Here is a 17,553-nt window from a genome sequence, read left to right as displayed (position 1 = left end):
AACTGAGGTTCATCCTGAGCTTCGAGTTTTAATAGTTTCTCAGGTGATGTTGATGTACAAGCAGTTATTCTGAGTTATTTCCAGCAGTTATTTCACAGTTCATTCAAATTACCAAGGAATTCTGCTGTACTGTAGATTCTGATTTAGTGCTCTGGAGAAGGCCAAATTTTTGCATTTCTTTCCAATGCCTATGGACTGAGATGGAGGCATGCATACAGCATAAGGGAGCCCACAGAAAGGCATATTACTTACAGGCTGGGGAGAAAATAGATAAGGCAAAATAACTGATCTCTCTTTGGTGTAAATATGGATTTTGGAGTCAGGATAATCTGAATTTTTCACTCCAGAGCAGATCTTTTCCTCCAGCAACTTTAACGTCTCCAACAGTCTCTGGAATTCCAATTTTCACCGTTCCATGCACCACTTACTACCTTTATTGGCTAGTTTACCCTTCTTCCCTAGTTATACCAATTTGAAGATTACAGAGATTACTAGTCTATTATTCCCAGCACTTTTTATCTATTTATGGTTGGATGGATTAATCTATACATTACTATCTATTAAATTCCTAATAATCTTTCCTCCTGCCTCCCAAAGATTCCATGGGGAATTATAATCGCTTCCTTTTAAGCTCTCATTTTGGCTCTCTCCATGTGAGATTCATCCTTATTTAAACTCAACTACCCTCTTCTCATTTCATTAATTCCAGTCATTTGTTAATTCTCTACTGTGTGGACAGCAATGCGCTGGCATTAAGGGTACGTGAAACTGTTTATTTTCAATGAAAGAACACGACATCTAATTGTGCTTGCCAGGCCAGTTGTAGCAACATCAAGACAAGCTGGCAGTACCAAGTCATCTCCCGGATGGCATGATCTGCTTTTCTCTTTCTCAGTATCCATACTCTTGATTTACTTTAACCATCACTCTCGAATAAAACTATCACTTTACAGCTTTCCTTTTTATATGGTACCACCATCCACACATATGCTCACACAAAAACTTAAAATTCATCATTAATACTCCCCTTTTTGTCACCTTGCACACCCAAACACCAAATCCCATTGTCTTCTTTTTAAAAAAAAAGAGAGAGAAAGAATTTTTTAATATTTATTTTTTAATTTTTGGTGGACACAACATCTTTATTTTATTTGTATGTGGTGCTGAGGATCAAACCCAGCGCCCCACGCTTGCCAGGCGAGCTCGCTACCGCTTGAGCCACATCCCCAGCCCCTATTGTCTTCTTTATTTCTTCTGCCATCATTCTGATCCAAAGCACCCTAAATATGAAGTAGCCTCTTATTCTCTCTGCTTCCATTCTTGTCCCTCTACTGTTGCAATAGACACAAATCAAATCATATTCCCTTGCTTTAAAACCACTTTCCATTGTTCTTAGAGTAAAAAACACACTTCCCATTCCCCTTTTTTATTGGTGCATTATAGTTGGACATAGTAGAATTTATTGTTACATATTTGTATATGCACACAATATAACAATATATTTTGGCCAATATCATAGCCCAGTATTTCCCCATTAGCTCCTCTCTTCCCTCTCCCTGGTCCTTTTCCTCTATTCTACCAAGCTCCCATTGATTTTCATGAGACCTTTCCCATCTTTTTTTTCCTCTCTAGCTTCCACATACGACAGAAAACATACAACCTCTGACCTTCTGAGTTTGGCTTATTTCACTTAACAAATCTCTAGTTCTATCCAAAGAAAAACATCATTTTTCTTTGTGGCAGAATAAAACTCCACTGTACATATATATCACATTTTCCTTTATTCATTCATCCGATGATGGACACCTAGGCTAGTTCCATAGTTTGACTATTGTGAATTGTGCTGCTGTAAACATGGTTATGCATGTTTCCCCATCATATGATGACTTTAATTCTTTAGGATAAATGTGGAGGAGTGGGCTAGCTGGGTGGTTCCATTCCAGGTCTTTAGAGAAACCTCCATACTGATTTCCATAATGGTGTACCCATTTAAAAACCCCACCAACAGTGTAAAGTGCTCCTTTTTCTCCACATCCTATTATTATTATTCCAGAGATTGAACCCAGAGGAGTTTAACCACTGAGCCACATTCCCAGCCCTTTTGTTTCTTCTTTTTTTTAAAAAAAAATTTTTTTAGTTGTTAATGGATCTTTATTTTACTTATTTATATGTGGTGCCGAGAATTGAACCCAGTGCCTCACACATGCTAGGCAAGCACTCTACCACTGAGCCACAACCCCAGCTCATCCCAGCCCTTTTATTTTCTTCTTTTTCTTCTTCTTTTTTTTTTTTTTTTTCTTGAGACAGGGTCTCCCTAAATTAGGGCCTTGCTAAATTGCTGAGGCTGCCTTTGAACTTCCCATTCTCCTACTTCAGGCTCCCAAGCTGCTGGGATTACAGACCTATTGTTCTATTCTTGATGACTGCCATTCTGACTGAAGTGAGACAGTTTTGATTTACATTCCCCTAGTTAAAGCCAAAAGTCTTACTCTGGGTTTCAAAGACCTACAAGGTCTATCTGGCTTCTGCCTAACTCTCCACCCTCATCTCATATATTTCCCTCACTCTGACTACCCCTGCCCCAAGCACAGGAAGCTCATTCTTATCTATGCACTAGCCTTGTCTTTTGCTGGTAGTCTCTTTTGGCTCCTCCTTATCCAGGTCCCTTCTCTGAAGGGCCTTCCTTGACAATCTCATTAAGGTGCCACCTTCCTAGTACTATCACGTTCTTCCATCTTACTTCCTTTGGAGTAATACTGAATATCTGAAAGCACATGGCTTACTTGCTTCGTATATTGTCGCTGCCTCATTGCCATTTAACTCTCAAAAGAGATGGCCATTTATCTGCCTTGCTCATCATTGTAAGCTAAGGGCTCAATAAATATAAGCTGGGTGTCGCGCTGCTCACTTCTACTGCAATACAACGCCCATAAACAGTCGGCTGTTACATTTTTGTTTTTAACGAAAAGTCAAAGCAGGGAGTCAAGAAAGGGCCTTTTACCCATTGTGCCCAATGTCGTGTGTTAACACAGTATGTAGGGATGTGACAAAACGCCTACACCTGAGGCTCTTTTCCCTCTGAATATCTTCCTTCCTGAAAATACTAGATCTAGGCCTTACCGTTCACTCTATCTTTTACTAAAGAACATCCTGAGTTTTATTTCTGTAACTGCCCTTTCGGCCTTTCCAGGCCTCGGGAAGGCGCCCAAGGCTCTCGCGCAGGCGCGGAGCGCGGATTCCGCAGCGCCGAGGGCGTTGTAGTGCGCATGAGCAACTCCAAGCAGCGAGGCGGGAAGTGTTGCGCAGCCGCGTTTGGCCGAGCGCTGGGTGGGGACTCTAGAAGCCGGCGACCCGGGCATATTGGGAGCTACAGAAGTTGTATTCCCTTAAACCGTGAGTTTCCGACGGTTTGTTCTGCGGCTCGGGGTTGTGAGGGGTTAGGAGCGAATTCTGGGTCTTGACTTCGGTTCTGTCGCAGTACAGCGCTTCTCTTCTCCCCGTCTTCAGATCCCTACCACCTGGGGCGGCAAAGTGACGCGCTTGCGCACAGAGCATCCGGTTTGGTCTCGGGTTTGAGCGAGGAAGGTCCTTTCCCGCGGCGCTCGTGGCCGGCGCTTTAGAATGCCCATTCATTCCCCTTCTCTTCCTCTGCTTGGCGCTCGCGGCCAGTATTGCATTCATTCTCCATCAATTTGCGTGGGACGTTGGACGAGCCTCCTGGGGCTTCCTTTCAGTAGCAAGTCGTTTCCTGCGTCATTCCTTTTCCTTGGGACGAACCGTCCTCCTCTTCGCCCCCCTCACACTCCCCGCAGGCTTGTGCCCAGGCTCGTTTCCTCAGCTTTCCCAAACCCCTTTCCAGCTGCTGCTGAGGCTGCCCCATCTGGGAAATTCTCCCTACGGCCCCCTGCCGGTGTTTCTGGAAGGTGAAAGTAAAGCAAATGGGATTTCCGTAGAAATGGTCACAGTTTCCCTTACTTTGGGGATTTGAACATATGGTGCGCTTTTAAGTGTTTGCCCCTTTGAGGACAGCAGCATTGTTTAGTGCTTGGTTCACTGAGTGATTTAAACTTACCTTCTCCAGCATTCTAATTTTCACAGCTGCTTTGCTCTCCCTAAGGCCATGACCCGTTTGCTGACATTTTGCATCCCAGTTGTTTTGTGATGGAGGCATCTTTGGGGATTCAGATGGATGAGCCAATGGCTTTTTCTCCCCTGCGTGACCGTTTTCAGGCAGAAGACTCTTCAAAAAAATATGAGCAGAATTTTAAACTTTCAGGTATGTGTTTGGTTTAGCATTATGTTTAGGATCATGTTTAGGATCTAAACAGTTATAAAGATGCACAGGCATCTGTATTTCTTATAGCTTTTTAAAAAATAACATTGACTCCTAAAGTGAGCTGTATGTTTATATAGGATCATTTTACAAACAAGAGTAGGAAGATCTTGATTTAGGAATAGATCGCATTTTAGGAGTATTGTAGTCCAGCCTGATCATTTTATAGATGAAGTAGCTAAGGTCTAAATATTAGTGACTAAGAAAACATAAGTGTGTTGGAGTCCAAACTAGAATTTCTCTTCTGGACCAGCTCTTATTTCCCCTTGCCATACTGCCTTACACTTATTTTAGAAATTGACACTGAAGAGATCTTCACTTACATATTCAAAAGCAGGGGTGCAGGCCTGTAATCCCAGCAGCTCCGGAGGCTGAGACATGAGGATCATGAGTTCAAAGCCAGCCTCAGCAAAAGCGAGTCACTAAGCAACTCAGTGAAACCCTGTCTCTAAATAAAATACAAAATAGGGGTAGGATGTGGCTCAGTGGTAGAGTGCCCCTGTGGTCAATCCCTGGTACCCCCTCCCCCAATTCAAAAGCAGAATTCCTTGACCAAAATGAATGAAATATTTCTAACGTTCACTGAGGTATGATAATGAGGTATGATAATACAATGAGGTATGATAATGACACCATACCTCATTGTACTTCATGCTATGTTTGACCATAACCCAGACCTTAGGTTAAGAAGCTGGAAGTATCTTCTCATTGTCCCTATTTTTGGTATTTCAATTTCCTACACTTAAGAGTTGACTTCGTCAATCAAATTTATCTTCTTTTTAATATGTATAGCATTGCCTTTTTCCATTGCTATTTCTACCATATTAATTCATTTCCTTATGCTTTGTTTTTGAATTACAGTGAATTTTCTTATCTAAACATTTCTGTTTCATTCTCCTGGCTCATCTTACATTCTGCTACTAGATTTCTTAAAGTACCGCTTTGATCCAGTTTCATGGATGCTGTCTCTTTTCCCTTCCATTTTTCTTGCTATTACCTATTTTTCATAGTTTAGCATTCCTTCATTAGTTATTGAACACATAATACAATTACATAGTTATTGTATTATCCTTGTATTTAGTACTTTTTATTTTACCTCCATGGTTTGGCTTCTGATAAATTGTGCATTAAGTAGCATGTATGAATGAATGAATCTGATTTGGTTCTAGCATTATGTTTAGGATCATGCTACTTCTCTAGTATTCTGAAAATCTCCTGGGGAATAAAGAATGGGTTTAATTTTATTCCCAATTTCATAAGTTTTATAGCTTTTACATAACCTAACATTGAGAACATTTTTAATAGTGCCTGTGATAATTTATAAAACGTTCTGAAACTTTAGCCTTATAGTTCTTTTTTATGACTCTGAATAAAAACTAAGCTTATATCAAAAATATAACTTCAATAAAGAGTAAGCTGAAGAAGTCCAGGCACATTACTGTCTCTTGATCTAATTAGGAAAGTGATACTGGATCATGACATAGTTATATGCCTGGACCTCATCAGCTTTTATGCCTTATTGAAATTGTTTTTTATATAGTAGTGGGGCTTTTAATATGTATTATATTCCCAGAACCAGAAAGGTTCTAAATATAATGGATGATTGAAAATACTTGAATGAAAGATTTAATGCAGTGATATAAAGTAAATTACTTGGTGTAATGGATGAATAGCAAAGCCCTTTGTTTTGGGATATTTGTCAGTTTCTCATAACTTTTTTTAATATATATTTTTTAGTTTTAGGTGGATACAATATCTTTATTTTTATATGGTGCTGAGGATCGAACCCAGTACCTCACACGTGCTGGGCAGCACTCTACCACTTGAGCCTCAACCCCAGCCCCCGATTCTTATAACTTTTTCTGATAAAAATTCTACATGCTTATTGAAAAGAATTTATGAGCTGTAGAAAGCCAAAATAAGAAAATATTATCCCACTACTCAGATATTGCCAATGATTATTGTACTCCTTTAGTTTTAGAGGTATATTTGTAAAAATCCAAAATGGGATCATAATGCACTTATTTCTAATCTCTCCTTTTTTTTCCCTCAGTTGAGGTGTTGGAGATTGACCCCAAGGCCTTATGAATGCTAGGCTAGTACTCTACCAATGAACTACATCCCCAACTCCCCTTGTCTCCATTTTTTGCTTAATGTGTGTCTTAAATATTTCTTCTGTACTTAAATATTCTACAACTTGGTTTAAATTCCATTGTATGATATTAATTGGCTTTTATTATTGAATTTTTAGATTGTTTTTCAATTAAGAAAAATGCTGCACTGCTTGAAGTACTTGGAATAGTATTGGATCAAATGTTTGTTCTTTCAGTGTTTCAGCAAGTATTTTAAAGTATCTACTGTATGCCAAGTTTAGTAAGTGAGAAAGATCTGCTCAGTGAAACAATAAAATAAACTTTTCATATACTGAATAACTATGCTGTTAAATTATGCTTGCTTTCTATATATTTTATGGATGCCCATACCTTATGCTCTAAAATGGATTATAGATAACATCTTGGTTTGCCTGAAACAGATCTAGTTTATGCCTTTTTTCGCAAAGTAATTATTATTGATGTCCCCTTTCACTCTGAAGAGTTTCAATTTGGGCAGAATGATAAATGATCCCCCTATTTGTAGCATAGAGCCCCAGAATAATGATGTACATTACTAAAGTGTTAGTTTTACTCCATGGTAAGACATTGAAAGTATTATTTGGTGGAATACTTATTAAGTATCTAATAGGTGCAAACACTTTTTCGATGGTAGGGATAAATCTGTGTATAAAACAGAAATTAATGCCCTCAATATAATGGAAAGAGATAAAAGAAATACTGTGTTCAAAAGTGATTAGTACTGCAAAGTAACGTAGAAGGGAAAATATGATAGAAAGAACTGGGTGAGGAGATTGATTTTAAGAGTAGATGATCAGAGAAGACTTTGGCAAGGAACATTTGAGCTTAGACTTGAAGGAAGGTGATGGGAGTGAGCTATGCACCTGTTTGGGGAAGAGCATTCCAGGCTGGGGAAATGGCAAAAGGCTCTGAGATGGAAGTTTGCCTGCCATTCAGGAATAGCAAGGAGATCATTGTGGCTAAAAGAAGAAAGATGATGGGAATGAAATCAAAGAAAAATGTAAAGAGAGTAGTTTTTGGCTTTTATATGGAAGAAGATTTGAAACTATTAGTCTGAAGTTTTCAAAATAGAAGCCTAGGCCCTCATGTAAATATGGGCATTTATTTATTTTAATTTTTTTGTCTTTTTTAGGAACTTCCCTAGTCCTCAAAGTCTATTCATTTGTTTCTGTCTGGTAGTATTTTCCAGCTTTTGACATGAATGTGCTTTTCTGCTTGTTTACACTCATCTTCCACTTCAGAATTTGAGGATATTACTTTCACTTTAGTTGTCAGAAGTTTTTAGTGTTGTTTAAAAATGTCAGAGTTGTTCTGTAGTGACAGGAATCCTTAATATAAACATTTTGAGTTTTGTGAAGATGGGTATGTACATAATAAGTGAGTAGTGGCATGGAAGTATATTATTCACATGACTTGTATGTTACAGCATTTTCTTATTAACATCTCTTTTCTTTCCTATGATTTTTTAATAGTTAACTAGTATTTCTACTACTGTTTGCCAGCTCTTGCTTATACAAAGAAGAGTTCCAAAGTAGGGAACTTGTAGAAAAACTATAGATTATTATAGTTGGAAGGTAAAAAGTTCATCTGATCCAGCCCCTTTATTTTATAGGTTAAGAAACTAAGAACTAGTATAGTTTGTGACAGGGGTTGAATCCAGATGTTTACATTCCAGCCTTCATATATATCAGCACTATCCAATAGAACATTCTGTGATAGTGGAAATGTTTCGTTACTGCCACATGTGGTGAGGCAACTGAAGAAAATAATTTTTAATTGTATGTACTTTTAATAAACTTAGTCTTACTGTCCACTAGCTTCATGTGACTATCATCCTACTATAAAGCTTTCAGTAATAGTAATCACAGAACAAAGTATGAATGCATTGAATACTTGAATATGTTAACAAAATGACTACAAAACACTACAAAACAAGCACTTAAATATGTTTAGTATACAACTGCATAGTTTTAAAATATTTCTTCATATCTAAACACTGTGCTGCCAGTTATACTATGATACAATGTTCTATCACCTAGAAAATTTTTTGTTTTATACTTACTAAAATAATTATTTTAGACATAAATAGACAAATAATTGTATATCTGGGTAATTATATAAAAAGGAAAATATTTCAGTTCTCCTAAATTTTTGTATTTAAACTCATATCCCATTTTCCTCTTAGTACTGTTTTGTATACATTAATGGTAACAATTTTTCTCTGAAGAACCACTAAAAATAAGAAACCATCAGGAGGCTGAGGCAGGAGGATTGCAAGTGCAAAGCCAGCCTTAACAACCTAGTGAGATCCTGTCTCCAAAAGGGGTGAGGGGTGCTGGGAATGTGGCTTAGTAGTTTAACCCCTGGGTTCATTCCCCAGTATCTAATAATAATATTAATCGTGATTCATTGGCTGTTAAGAAGAGCCCAATATGTCGATCTGGCCTATATTTGATTGCTTCATTTTTACTTCTCCCTACATTGATTTGATTCTTAAGGGTTAAATAAATACTCTGATTTTCTTCAAATCACTAAGTTTTGATGCTGTCTGGCAACTGTAAGATGCATACCAATTCCAGAGTTGCTAAAATTGTGTCTTAAGAATCAAAAGAAATGTAATAGTTGAACATATCATTTTAATACCCATGCAAGTCCTTTTCCTTTGACCCTGTGGAATTTGAAGTTGGTTGGAATGACACTTTTTGGGAAAGAGTATAATTTACTACAGCAACTGTGACTGCTAGAAAGCCATATAGATTTTTTCCCCAGGCCTTGTTTTTGGCTTACAGAATAAAGTAGGGTGGTGTGACTCTTAAACTTTTGCTTTTTGTCCCCCTACAGTTGTCTCTGGATGCCCATAATGATAGTAATTATTCGTTTATTTAGCATATGTTCCTTGCTGTGTTCTAACCAGGAGGTGAGGTGAATTATAATAACAGGGAACCTATAGTGATGTGGCTTTTGTTCTAGTGGAAGGAGGCAGGCAGAAAATGAATAAACAAATAGGTTAATTTCATTGTGGATAAATAAATAAACAGGGTAATAGGAGAAGTGCTAATTTAAATAAGTGTCACAGGGGACTGTGACAATTAAACTAACCTGGGAAGTTTGAAGAACCTTTTTTTTTTTTTTTTTTCTTGAAGTACTGGAATTTAATCCAGTACCTTGGGCTTGCTTAGCTGAGCTATATATTCCAGACTGTCAGACGAGCACATTTAAAACAGGAGCCAGTAAAAGCAAAACCTACTTAAAGAAATAAAGGGAATCATCATTGTGATTTAATATTTACTGTGTGCTAGGCAGTGTAAAAAGGTTCATCTATATGTGTGTGTCTAAATTTTATTGAATCCTCATAGTATCTAAGTGGCATGTACACTGTTACCCCTTTTCTGTAGATGGAGAAACTAGGGCTGGGGATGTACCTAAGTGGTGAAACATGTCACTAGCATGTGCCAAGCGTTGGGTTCTATCCTTAGTGCTCCCCAAATAAATAAGAAAAATAAGAAAGTAAGAAAGTAAGGCTCACAGAGAGAAACTATGCTCAAGGAAAGTCATACTGGGTGGTATACAGTGGAGCCCAAATTTTAACTTAGGGCCTCCATTTCTGTACTGTTATATGTAACTGTTATGTTATATTGCCTCTTGTATTGAGAGCCATAAAGGTTCTCTAGTCCACTTATGATATAGATGGGAAGGTGAGGGTAATTTAAATAAATTCTTACTATTTATTTAAATGGGCTAACATAGTAGAAAAAACACTGGACTAGATCTTCTTGGCCTCTCATTTGGTCTCCAACTCTTCATGTTCTCCTCCCCTTGAAGTTCAAACTACTTGTTATTTTTTCTGCTTAAAAATTTTCCATGACTTTCACTTGCATTCTCTGCTTTTCCCTTCTTCAGTTACTTTGTGTTTCATTATCTCCTCGCTCTCCCAGGACCCCAATCCTGAATGCCTTTTCCCTTTTCAGTGTCTTTATATACATAGTTCTTTCTTCCAAAAATGTCTTCTTCCACTTTTGCTACTTGGTGAATGCTTTAGAACACAACTTAGCTATCATTTGAAGGCTTCCTGGTACCTTATGAAGGATTTATCCCCCTTAAGCCACCCAGGTCCCTTCTACCTACTCTCTGGCATTTATCATTGTATGAAAAATAATAATGTCTTTTTCCTATGCTAGACTAAGCTCTGTAGGGGACAGTGAATGTCAGTTTCTTCATTTAAAAATAAATTTCATTGCTGAGCACGTTTAAAAACAGTGTATAGAGTATAGTAGTATCTCTGTGAAATTGGGCAAATGATTTTAATTTTCCTGAATAGGGTTTTTATTCTGAAAATCAGGATATTAATTTTTGTTCTCCCAAAATCACAATGCTATTATGAAGATCTAAAAAGATAGTACATGTGAGTGCTTTGAGTATGTCTTAATCTGTTACATTATGTGGAATATTATTGTGATAACTTAAAAGTATCTCATGTTTAGCTTAGATTTTGCAATAAAATCTGAAGACACTTGTGTAGTTCTTTTTTGTATCCAGTAGTTTATCAGATTTTGTATTATTGCTGCCACTTATATTAACCACATGTTTTCACAGAGAGCTTATATTAAAATGAGGATAACTAATGGTATTTGGAACCATTTTTTAAAATATTATTGAATACTTTAAAATATTTTAAAATGATTTTTAACTAAATATTTAATACATAATACTTTTCCAGGAATAGACTATTTCAATAATATCTTACACCATTTTTCTGCATGGTTTTATAATAAATTATTTTTTTAAGAGAAGATGAAGGTGGAAAAAAAATAGCATATTATTAAGCTGCTTTCCTGTATTATATCAAGAGGTTAATATCACACACTGTCAATTTTTGTTTTCCATTATTCTGTTTTCCCAAACAGTGAAATTTGTTTATTAAATGGTTAAAGGCCTGTGAATATGTTTTTTACACTGAGTGGAATTCTGTAGCTTGCTAGTTTGCCAAGGAATTATCATCTCTTCCAAATATTTCATACATAAAGTGTATTGTTAATTTGTATGGATGATAACAAAATGAAACAAAGCTGAGATTGATTTAAAAAAAATAAAGCTTTTTTGAGCCCTTTAAAATTTTATCTTTGGGGAAAGAAATAGTTTTCAAGAACATTGCATTGTGTCCATGTTTTGCCATCTAGTGATCACAGCATAAATTGTTTATTCATTTTTTTATGTTTATTTATTTATTTTTTATTTAGTTGTCTGTGTTTCTTTTTTTTTTTTTTAAGCAGCAAAGAGGTGTTTATTGCGAGCTAGCTCGGTCCTCCGCGTGCACACACAGCAACTGGTGATGCTGAGAGGCCCCGAGCCCAGGGTTTGCAGCAGTTTTATACATTCTTTGGAGAGGGCAGGGACTTCACATACATCATAGCAAATCATCACACACCACGGGAAAATCAAATAACAACTCTAAAACATGATTAGCACATTCACTGGCGGGAACAAGTTGGGTAGGGGTGATTGGTCAGTATTCGTTTGAACTGATTGGTTTAAGCCAAGAGGGGTGTACATGCTGAACTACATGGTTTCCCAACATGTTATCAACCACCATAAACTGGGAAGGTCATCTGGCATCCCAGGTATTTCCCTGTCTCATGCTGATTGGTGGCTGCTAGGAGGTTGCTATGGATCTCCACCTAGCCTGACTGAGTCAGGGACACCTGGGGCAGCAGATCTCTCCTGTTATTTGTAGATAAATAACTTAGCAGGGTGGGAATTTGCTTAGGAGTGCTCTGTGGGTTTTTCCAAGGACAAAGGTCATGTCCCTTTCTTGGACAGGCTTTGCTCTGAGATAGAGGCTGGTTTTTCATTCCCTCCTTTGTCTGGAAACTTGGGAACCAATCATGGTTTCCTCAGTTGGGGGCCTATTTGGGCAGGCTCTACATCTTGGTAAACAGTAATCCTCAGGGGACAGTCTTCAACTTCCCAAACTCACTTAAAATTGGCCTCCTAGATCCAACCTGACTCGATTTACCTATCTACATTGCCTATCCATTTTTGGCTTTGTTCCCCCCCTAATTTTAGAAACTTTATTGGTGTGTGGAGAAGGGGCGACAACTCGTTCTGGCTGCTTCAGAGCTGAAAAAGGGGTGTCGAACATGAGGGGGCTTGAAGATGTGGGGGGGCGACGTGAGTTCCCTTTTAGAAGTCAGTTCCATTTGAAGTCTGGTTGGGGAAAAACAGGTTGTCATCTGGGGATGGGTGCTTCTATGAGAGAAACAAAAACCATGAGTACTGAATAAGTGTTGCAGCAGCTGGAACATGTCACTGTACAGAAGTTCCCTCACCAGGCTTTAACATTTCCAGTTACCAGGACTATAAACATGACATTTAACTTTTAGAGTTACAGATGTCCTTCCACTTAAGACACAGTTTAATAATTTAATATCATCTGATCTTGCAAAATCCTTTTATTAGTATGACCTCTGTGTCTAATAGAGAAATCTTTAATTCTGTTACTTAGGGCTGGATAACCATACTAGCAAACATTAAGCCTACCTGTGTAGGTTAGGAATATCTGTAGATCTCAAACTAAAAACTACTCTGGCAGTTTCTTTTGATAGTTATCAGGCATTCCTACCTAAGAATCTCTTTTGCAGCCTCCAGTTTACTTATTTTTGGAAGTTACATTTAACTATTATTATTATTTAAAATGCCTAGGAATAGCTGTGTTTTGGCTTTGACTGTCTTTGCTAAGTGTTTAAGATGAAGCAAGTCAAACTGACTTTTGTTTCTATCTGTTGTTAAGAGTTTCCCTGGGAGTCCTCGGGGAACTTACAGCAGCTTCTCAGTTATGCTAGTGTCATTTGCGCTAGGATGGGTCCAGGCCTTGCTTGACCATATGGCTTCCCTCGGAAGCATCAGGGATGTCTCCCTTTTCTGATGACCCTCCTCTTCATAGCAAATGCACTAATTGGCTTTTTGTCCTCCAGCCATCTCATTAATCTCCCTGATCTGATCAGGAGGTTATGTGGCCCAGAGTTGCAAAGCTCTTTGGAGAAGTCCCCTATTCCCTGATTCAGACTGACTCAGAGGGCAAGAGCCAAATATTGGTTTTCTTGGCCCTTTAATTTAACTTTAATTTTAAAACTTAATCTTAAACATCCAGCAAATAAGTTTCAACAGCCTTATACTAAGAGTACTGGGCTTTAATGTCTATCTATCTGTCTCTCCTGTAGGTGATAACTCCTTATCTTAAATTAACCCAGGTTGTGTGTTCTTAAATCAGTACCTCTGCAAAACAGGCAATCTTTAGACCATTTATAAGAAAACTACAAAATAAAATTAACTAGGGTAAAAACTAAGTTTATGTGATAGCTACCTTGAATTTTGGCAGAGTTATACATTATAATTCCCTGTTTGAGATCCTGGTAATCGTGACAAAAACTAACCTTTGGACATAACTTTAAATGTACTGAAATCTGGCCTACTTCTTTCATAGTCACTTTCACATGTAGTGAGATGGGACATAGCTGTGTTTCTTTTTTAAGAGATAGGGTCTCACTATATGCCCAGGCTCGCTGGTTTCAAACTCCTAGGCTTAAGTGATCCTCCTGCCTCAGCCTCCCAAGTAGGTGGGAGTACAGATGCACACCAGTGACTTAAAAACAGAATACTATAGGGACACAGCCATATCAATGTTTATAGCAGCACAATTCACAATAGCTAAACTCTGGAACCAACCTAGATGCCCTTCAGTAGATGAATGGATAAATAAAATGTGGCATATATACACAATGGAATATTACTTAGCATTAAAAGAGAGTAAAATCATGGCATTTGAAGGTAAATGGATGGAGTTGGAGAATATAATGCTAAGTGAAATTAGCCAATCCCAAAAAACCAAAAGCAGTTGTTTTTTTTCTAAATGAGGATGCTGACTCATAATGGAGAAGGGGGAGGGGGAGGGAGGGGTTAAAGGGGTAGGAATGATGGTGGAATGTGTTAGACATTATTACCCTAAGTACATGTATGAAGACAAGAATGGTGTGAAAATACTTTGTGTATAATCAGTGACTTGAAAAATTGTGCTCTATATGTGTAATATGAAATGAATTGCATTATGCCATCATGTATAACAAATTACAGTAAATAAATAATTTAATTTAAAAAAGAAACCAATAAAAAAATTAGCTTCTTTATTTAAAAGACAAATATGCAATAGCAATGTAGTTATTAGTGTGTAGTTCCAGTGTAGTAGAAATTTGCTATTTATAATCTGAGACTATCTTTTTGTCCATTAGCTAAAATAGGTGTATGTGGGTGCTAGCAGTTGGATGGAGTTTTCAATATTCTTACAATTTTAAGATTCATTAAAACATTTGTGATTAATTACATTTTATTTTATTTTTTAAGTTGAGAAACTGTAAAAGAGCTCTTATTAATTGTATTATTTATACTTTCTCTTTTCCTTGGTAGGTGTTAAAAAAGATATTGAGAAGCTGTATGAAGCTGTACCACAGCTTAGTAATGTGTTTAAAATAAAGGACAAAATTGGAGAAGGTAATTTAGGGATATATTTTATTACCTTTACAAGTTTTTCCTCCTTCTGTTTTCTTTGCATAATCTAAGTTTTCATTATTATTTGTTGAAAATACCCTATTTTTAAACTATTAAGACCATGATAATATTATTATGGTAACAGCTTTTCTCTTTCTTTTTTCCCTCCTGTAAAGTCTGAAAACATAAATATTTACAGTAAAATGAACAGTCCTGTTTTAATATATTATGCCATTCAAAGTTTCTTCATCTATAAATAGTATCATTTCATTAACATTTTAAAAAGTGAGATATTTAAAACTTAATAAATTATTTTACAGGCACATTCAGCTCTGTTTATTTGGCCACAGCACAGTTACAAGTAGGACCTGAAGAGAAAATTGCTCTAAAACACTTAATTCCAACAAGTCATCCTGTAAGAATTGCAGCTGAACTGCAGTGTTTAACAGTGGCTGGGTAGGCAATTTTAAGATACTTTCATTGATTGGGCTGTATATAATTTATAATATTTTAAAGTATATGCTTATTGGGAATTAGAGATTATGCATGAACTGAATGTATTTTTCACTCACTTGTTTGCAGTTTGCAAATACTTTGTCTCTAACCTTACAATGATTGGTTAAATTTATATTCTTTTAGAGTGGATTTCTTGAGGCCCAACTTGACTTCCTGTTCTTGTACCACTTTTTTGTAACCTTCCTGCCAAATCATAAATCTTGAGTTCCATGGTCTAGATTGTTTTTTAGTATGAAGAACTAATTTTTCTTATCTTTACAACTATAGGTATATATAAGATAACTATAATTATGTGGGTTAGTCTCTGTGTCCTCTGTTCTGTACCATTGGTACAGAATATTTTCCATGTCTTTCTCCTTGGTTTCTCTTGCTAGTTCATTTCTTTTCTTTTTTAATTTTGTTAATTTTTAACTTAGTTTATTTTTTAAAAATTTTAAAAAATTTTTATTATATATGACAACAGAATGCATTACAATTCATATTACACATATAGAGCACAATTTTTCATATCTCTGGTTGTATACAGAGTAGAGTCACATCCTTTGTGTCTTTATACGTGTACTTAGAGTAATGAAAACCATCACATTCCACCATCTTTCCTACTCCTGTGCCCCTTCCCTTGCCCTCCTCCCCTTTTCCCCTTTGCCCTATCTAGAGTTCATTTAATCCTTCCATCCCCCCCCCCCGCCTCCTGCAGCATATTATGAATCAGTAGCCTTAAATCAGAGAAATCATTCAGCATTTGATTTTTTGGGATTGGCTAATTTCACTTATCATTATATTCTCCAGCTCCATCCATTTACCTGCAAACACCATGATTTTATTCTGTTTTAATGCTGAATAATCCATTGTGTATATATACCACATTTTCTTTATCCATTCATCTACTGAAGGGCGTCAGGGTTGGTTCCACAGTTTAGCTATTGTGAATTGTGCTGCTATAAACATTGATGTGGCTGTGTTCCTGTTTTTAAGTCCTTTGGGTATAGACTGAGGAGTGGGATAGCTGGGTCAAATGGTGTTTCCATTCCCAGTTTTCCAAGGATTCTCCATACTGCTTTCCATACTGTCTGAACAATTTGTAGTCCCACCAGCAATATATGAGTGTGCCTTTTCCCACATCCTTGCCAACACTTACTGATGTTTGTATTCTTAATAGCTGCCATTCTGGGAGTGAGATGAAATCTTAGAGTAGTTTTGATTTGCATTTCTCTAATTGCTCATGGTATTGGCACCAAAATAGACTTGTAGACCAATGGTACAGAATAGAGGACTCAGAGACTAACCCATATGATTACACTTTGAAAAAGGCACCAAGAATGTACATTGGAGAAAAGATAGTTTCTTCAACAAATGGTGCTGGGAAAACTGGAAATCCATGTGCAACAAAATGAAATTAAACCCCTATCTCTCACCACACATAAAACTCAAAGTGGATTAAGGACCTAGAAATTAAACCAGAGACACTGCATCTATTAGAAGAAAAAGTAGGCCCAAATCTCCATCATGTCGGATTAGGCCCCATCCTCCTTAATAAGACTCCTATAGCATAAGAATTAATATCAAGAATCAATAAATAAGATGGATTCAAACTAAAAAGCTTCTCAGCAAAAGAAACAATCAGTGAAGTGAATAGAGAGCCTAATAATTGGGAACAAATTCTTACCACACACACGTCACATAGAGCACTAATCTCTAGAATATATAAAGAACTCAAAAATCTTAACACCAAAAAAATCCAAATAACCCAATCAATAAATGGGCCAAGGAACTGAACAAGTGCTTCTCAGAAGAAGAAATACAATCAATCAACGAATATATGAAAAAATGCTAGTTCATTTCTGTCATCATGTAGACATGATGTAGTTAGTATGTTATGCCTCCTGATTTGTGGTCCTTCTTCTAGCTGCTCCTTAATTTCTTTGTTCCCTCAAAAATAGTCTACACATACTGTTTTTACTTTTACAATTTCCCTTCACTACACCCCTAGTGTGTTTCTCCCTTTTAGTTGAACTGAAACTACTTTAGTAACAG

General features: G+C 36.9%; 1 protein-coding gene across 3 annotated transcripts in view; it reads left to right on the top strand.

The window, feature by feature from the left end:
- The first annotated feature begins 3,274 nt into the window (after nucleotides 1-3,274).
- The window catches only part of CDC7 (cell division cycle 7), a 56,914-nt gene continuing 42,635 nt past the window's right edge, over nucleotides 3,275-17,553 (top strand). For 2 of the 3 annotated variants that reach the window (XM_081307674.1, XM_081307672.1), the window contains exons 1-4: nucleotides 3,275-3,393; nucleotides 4,118-4,276; nucleotides 14,923-15,006; nucleotides 15,324-15,459. In XM_081307674.1, coding sequence (XP_081163800.1) covers nucleotides 4,162-4,276; nucleotides 14,923-15,006; nucleotides 15,324-15,459 — 335 coding nt within the window. In that variant the 5' untranslated portion in view covers nucleotides 3,275-3,393; nucleotides 4,118-4,161. Of the gene's footprint in view, nucleotides 3,394-4,098; nucleotides 4,277-14,922; nucleotides 15,007-15,323; nucleotides 15,460-17,553 lie in introns of all 3 variants that reach the window. The other variant, XM_081307673.1, reaches the window with a different exon arrangement.

The sequence above is a fragment of the Spermophilus citellus genome, assembly GCF_964194105.1.
Source record: "Spermophilus citellus genome assembly, chromosome: 9".
Lineage (NCBI taxonomy): Eukaryota > Metazoa > Chordata > Mammalia > Rodentia > Sciuridae > Spermophilus > Spermophilus citellus.
This window is presented reverse-complemented; position numbering and strand designations above follow the sequence as displayed.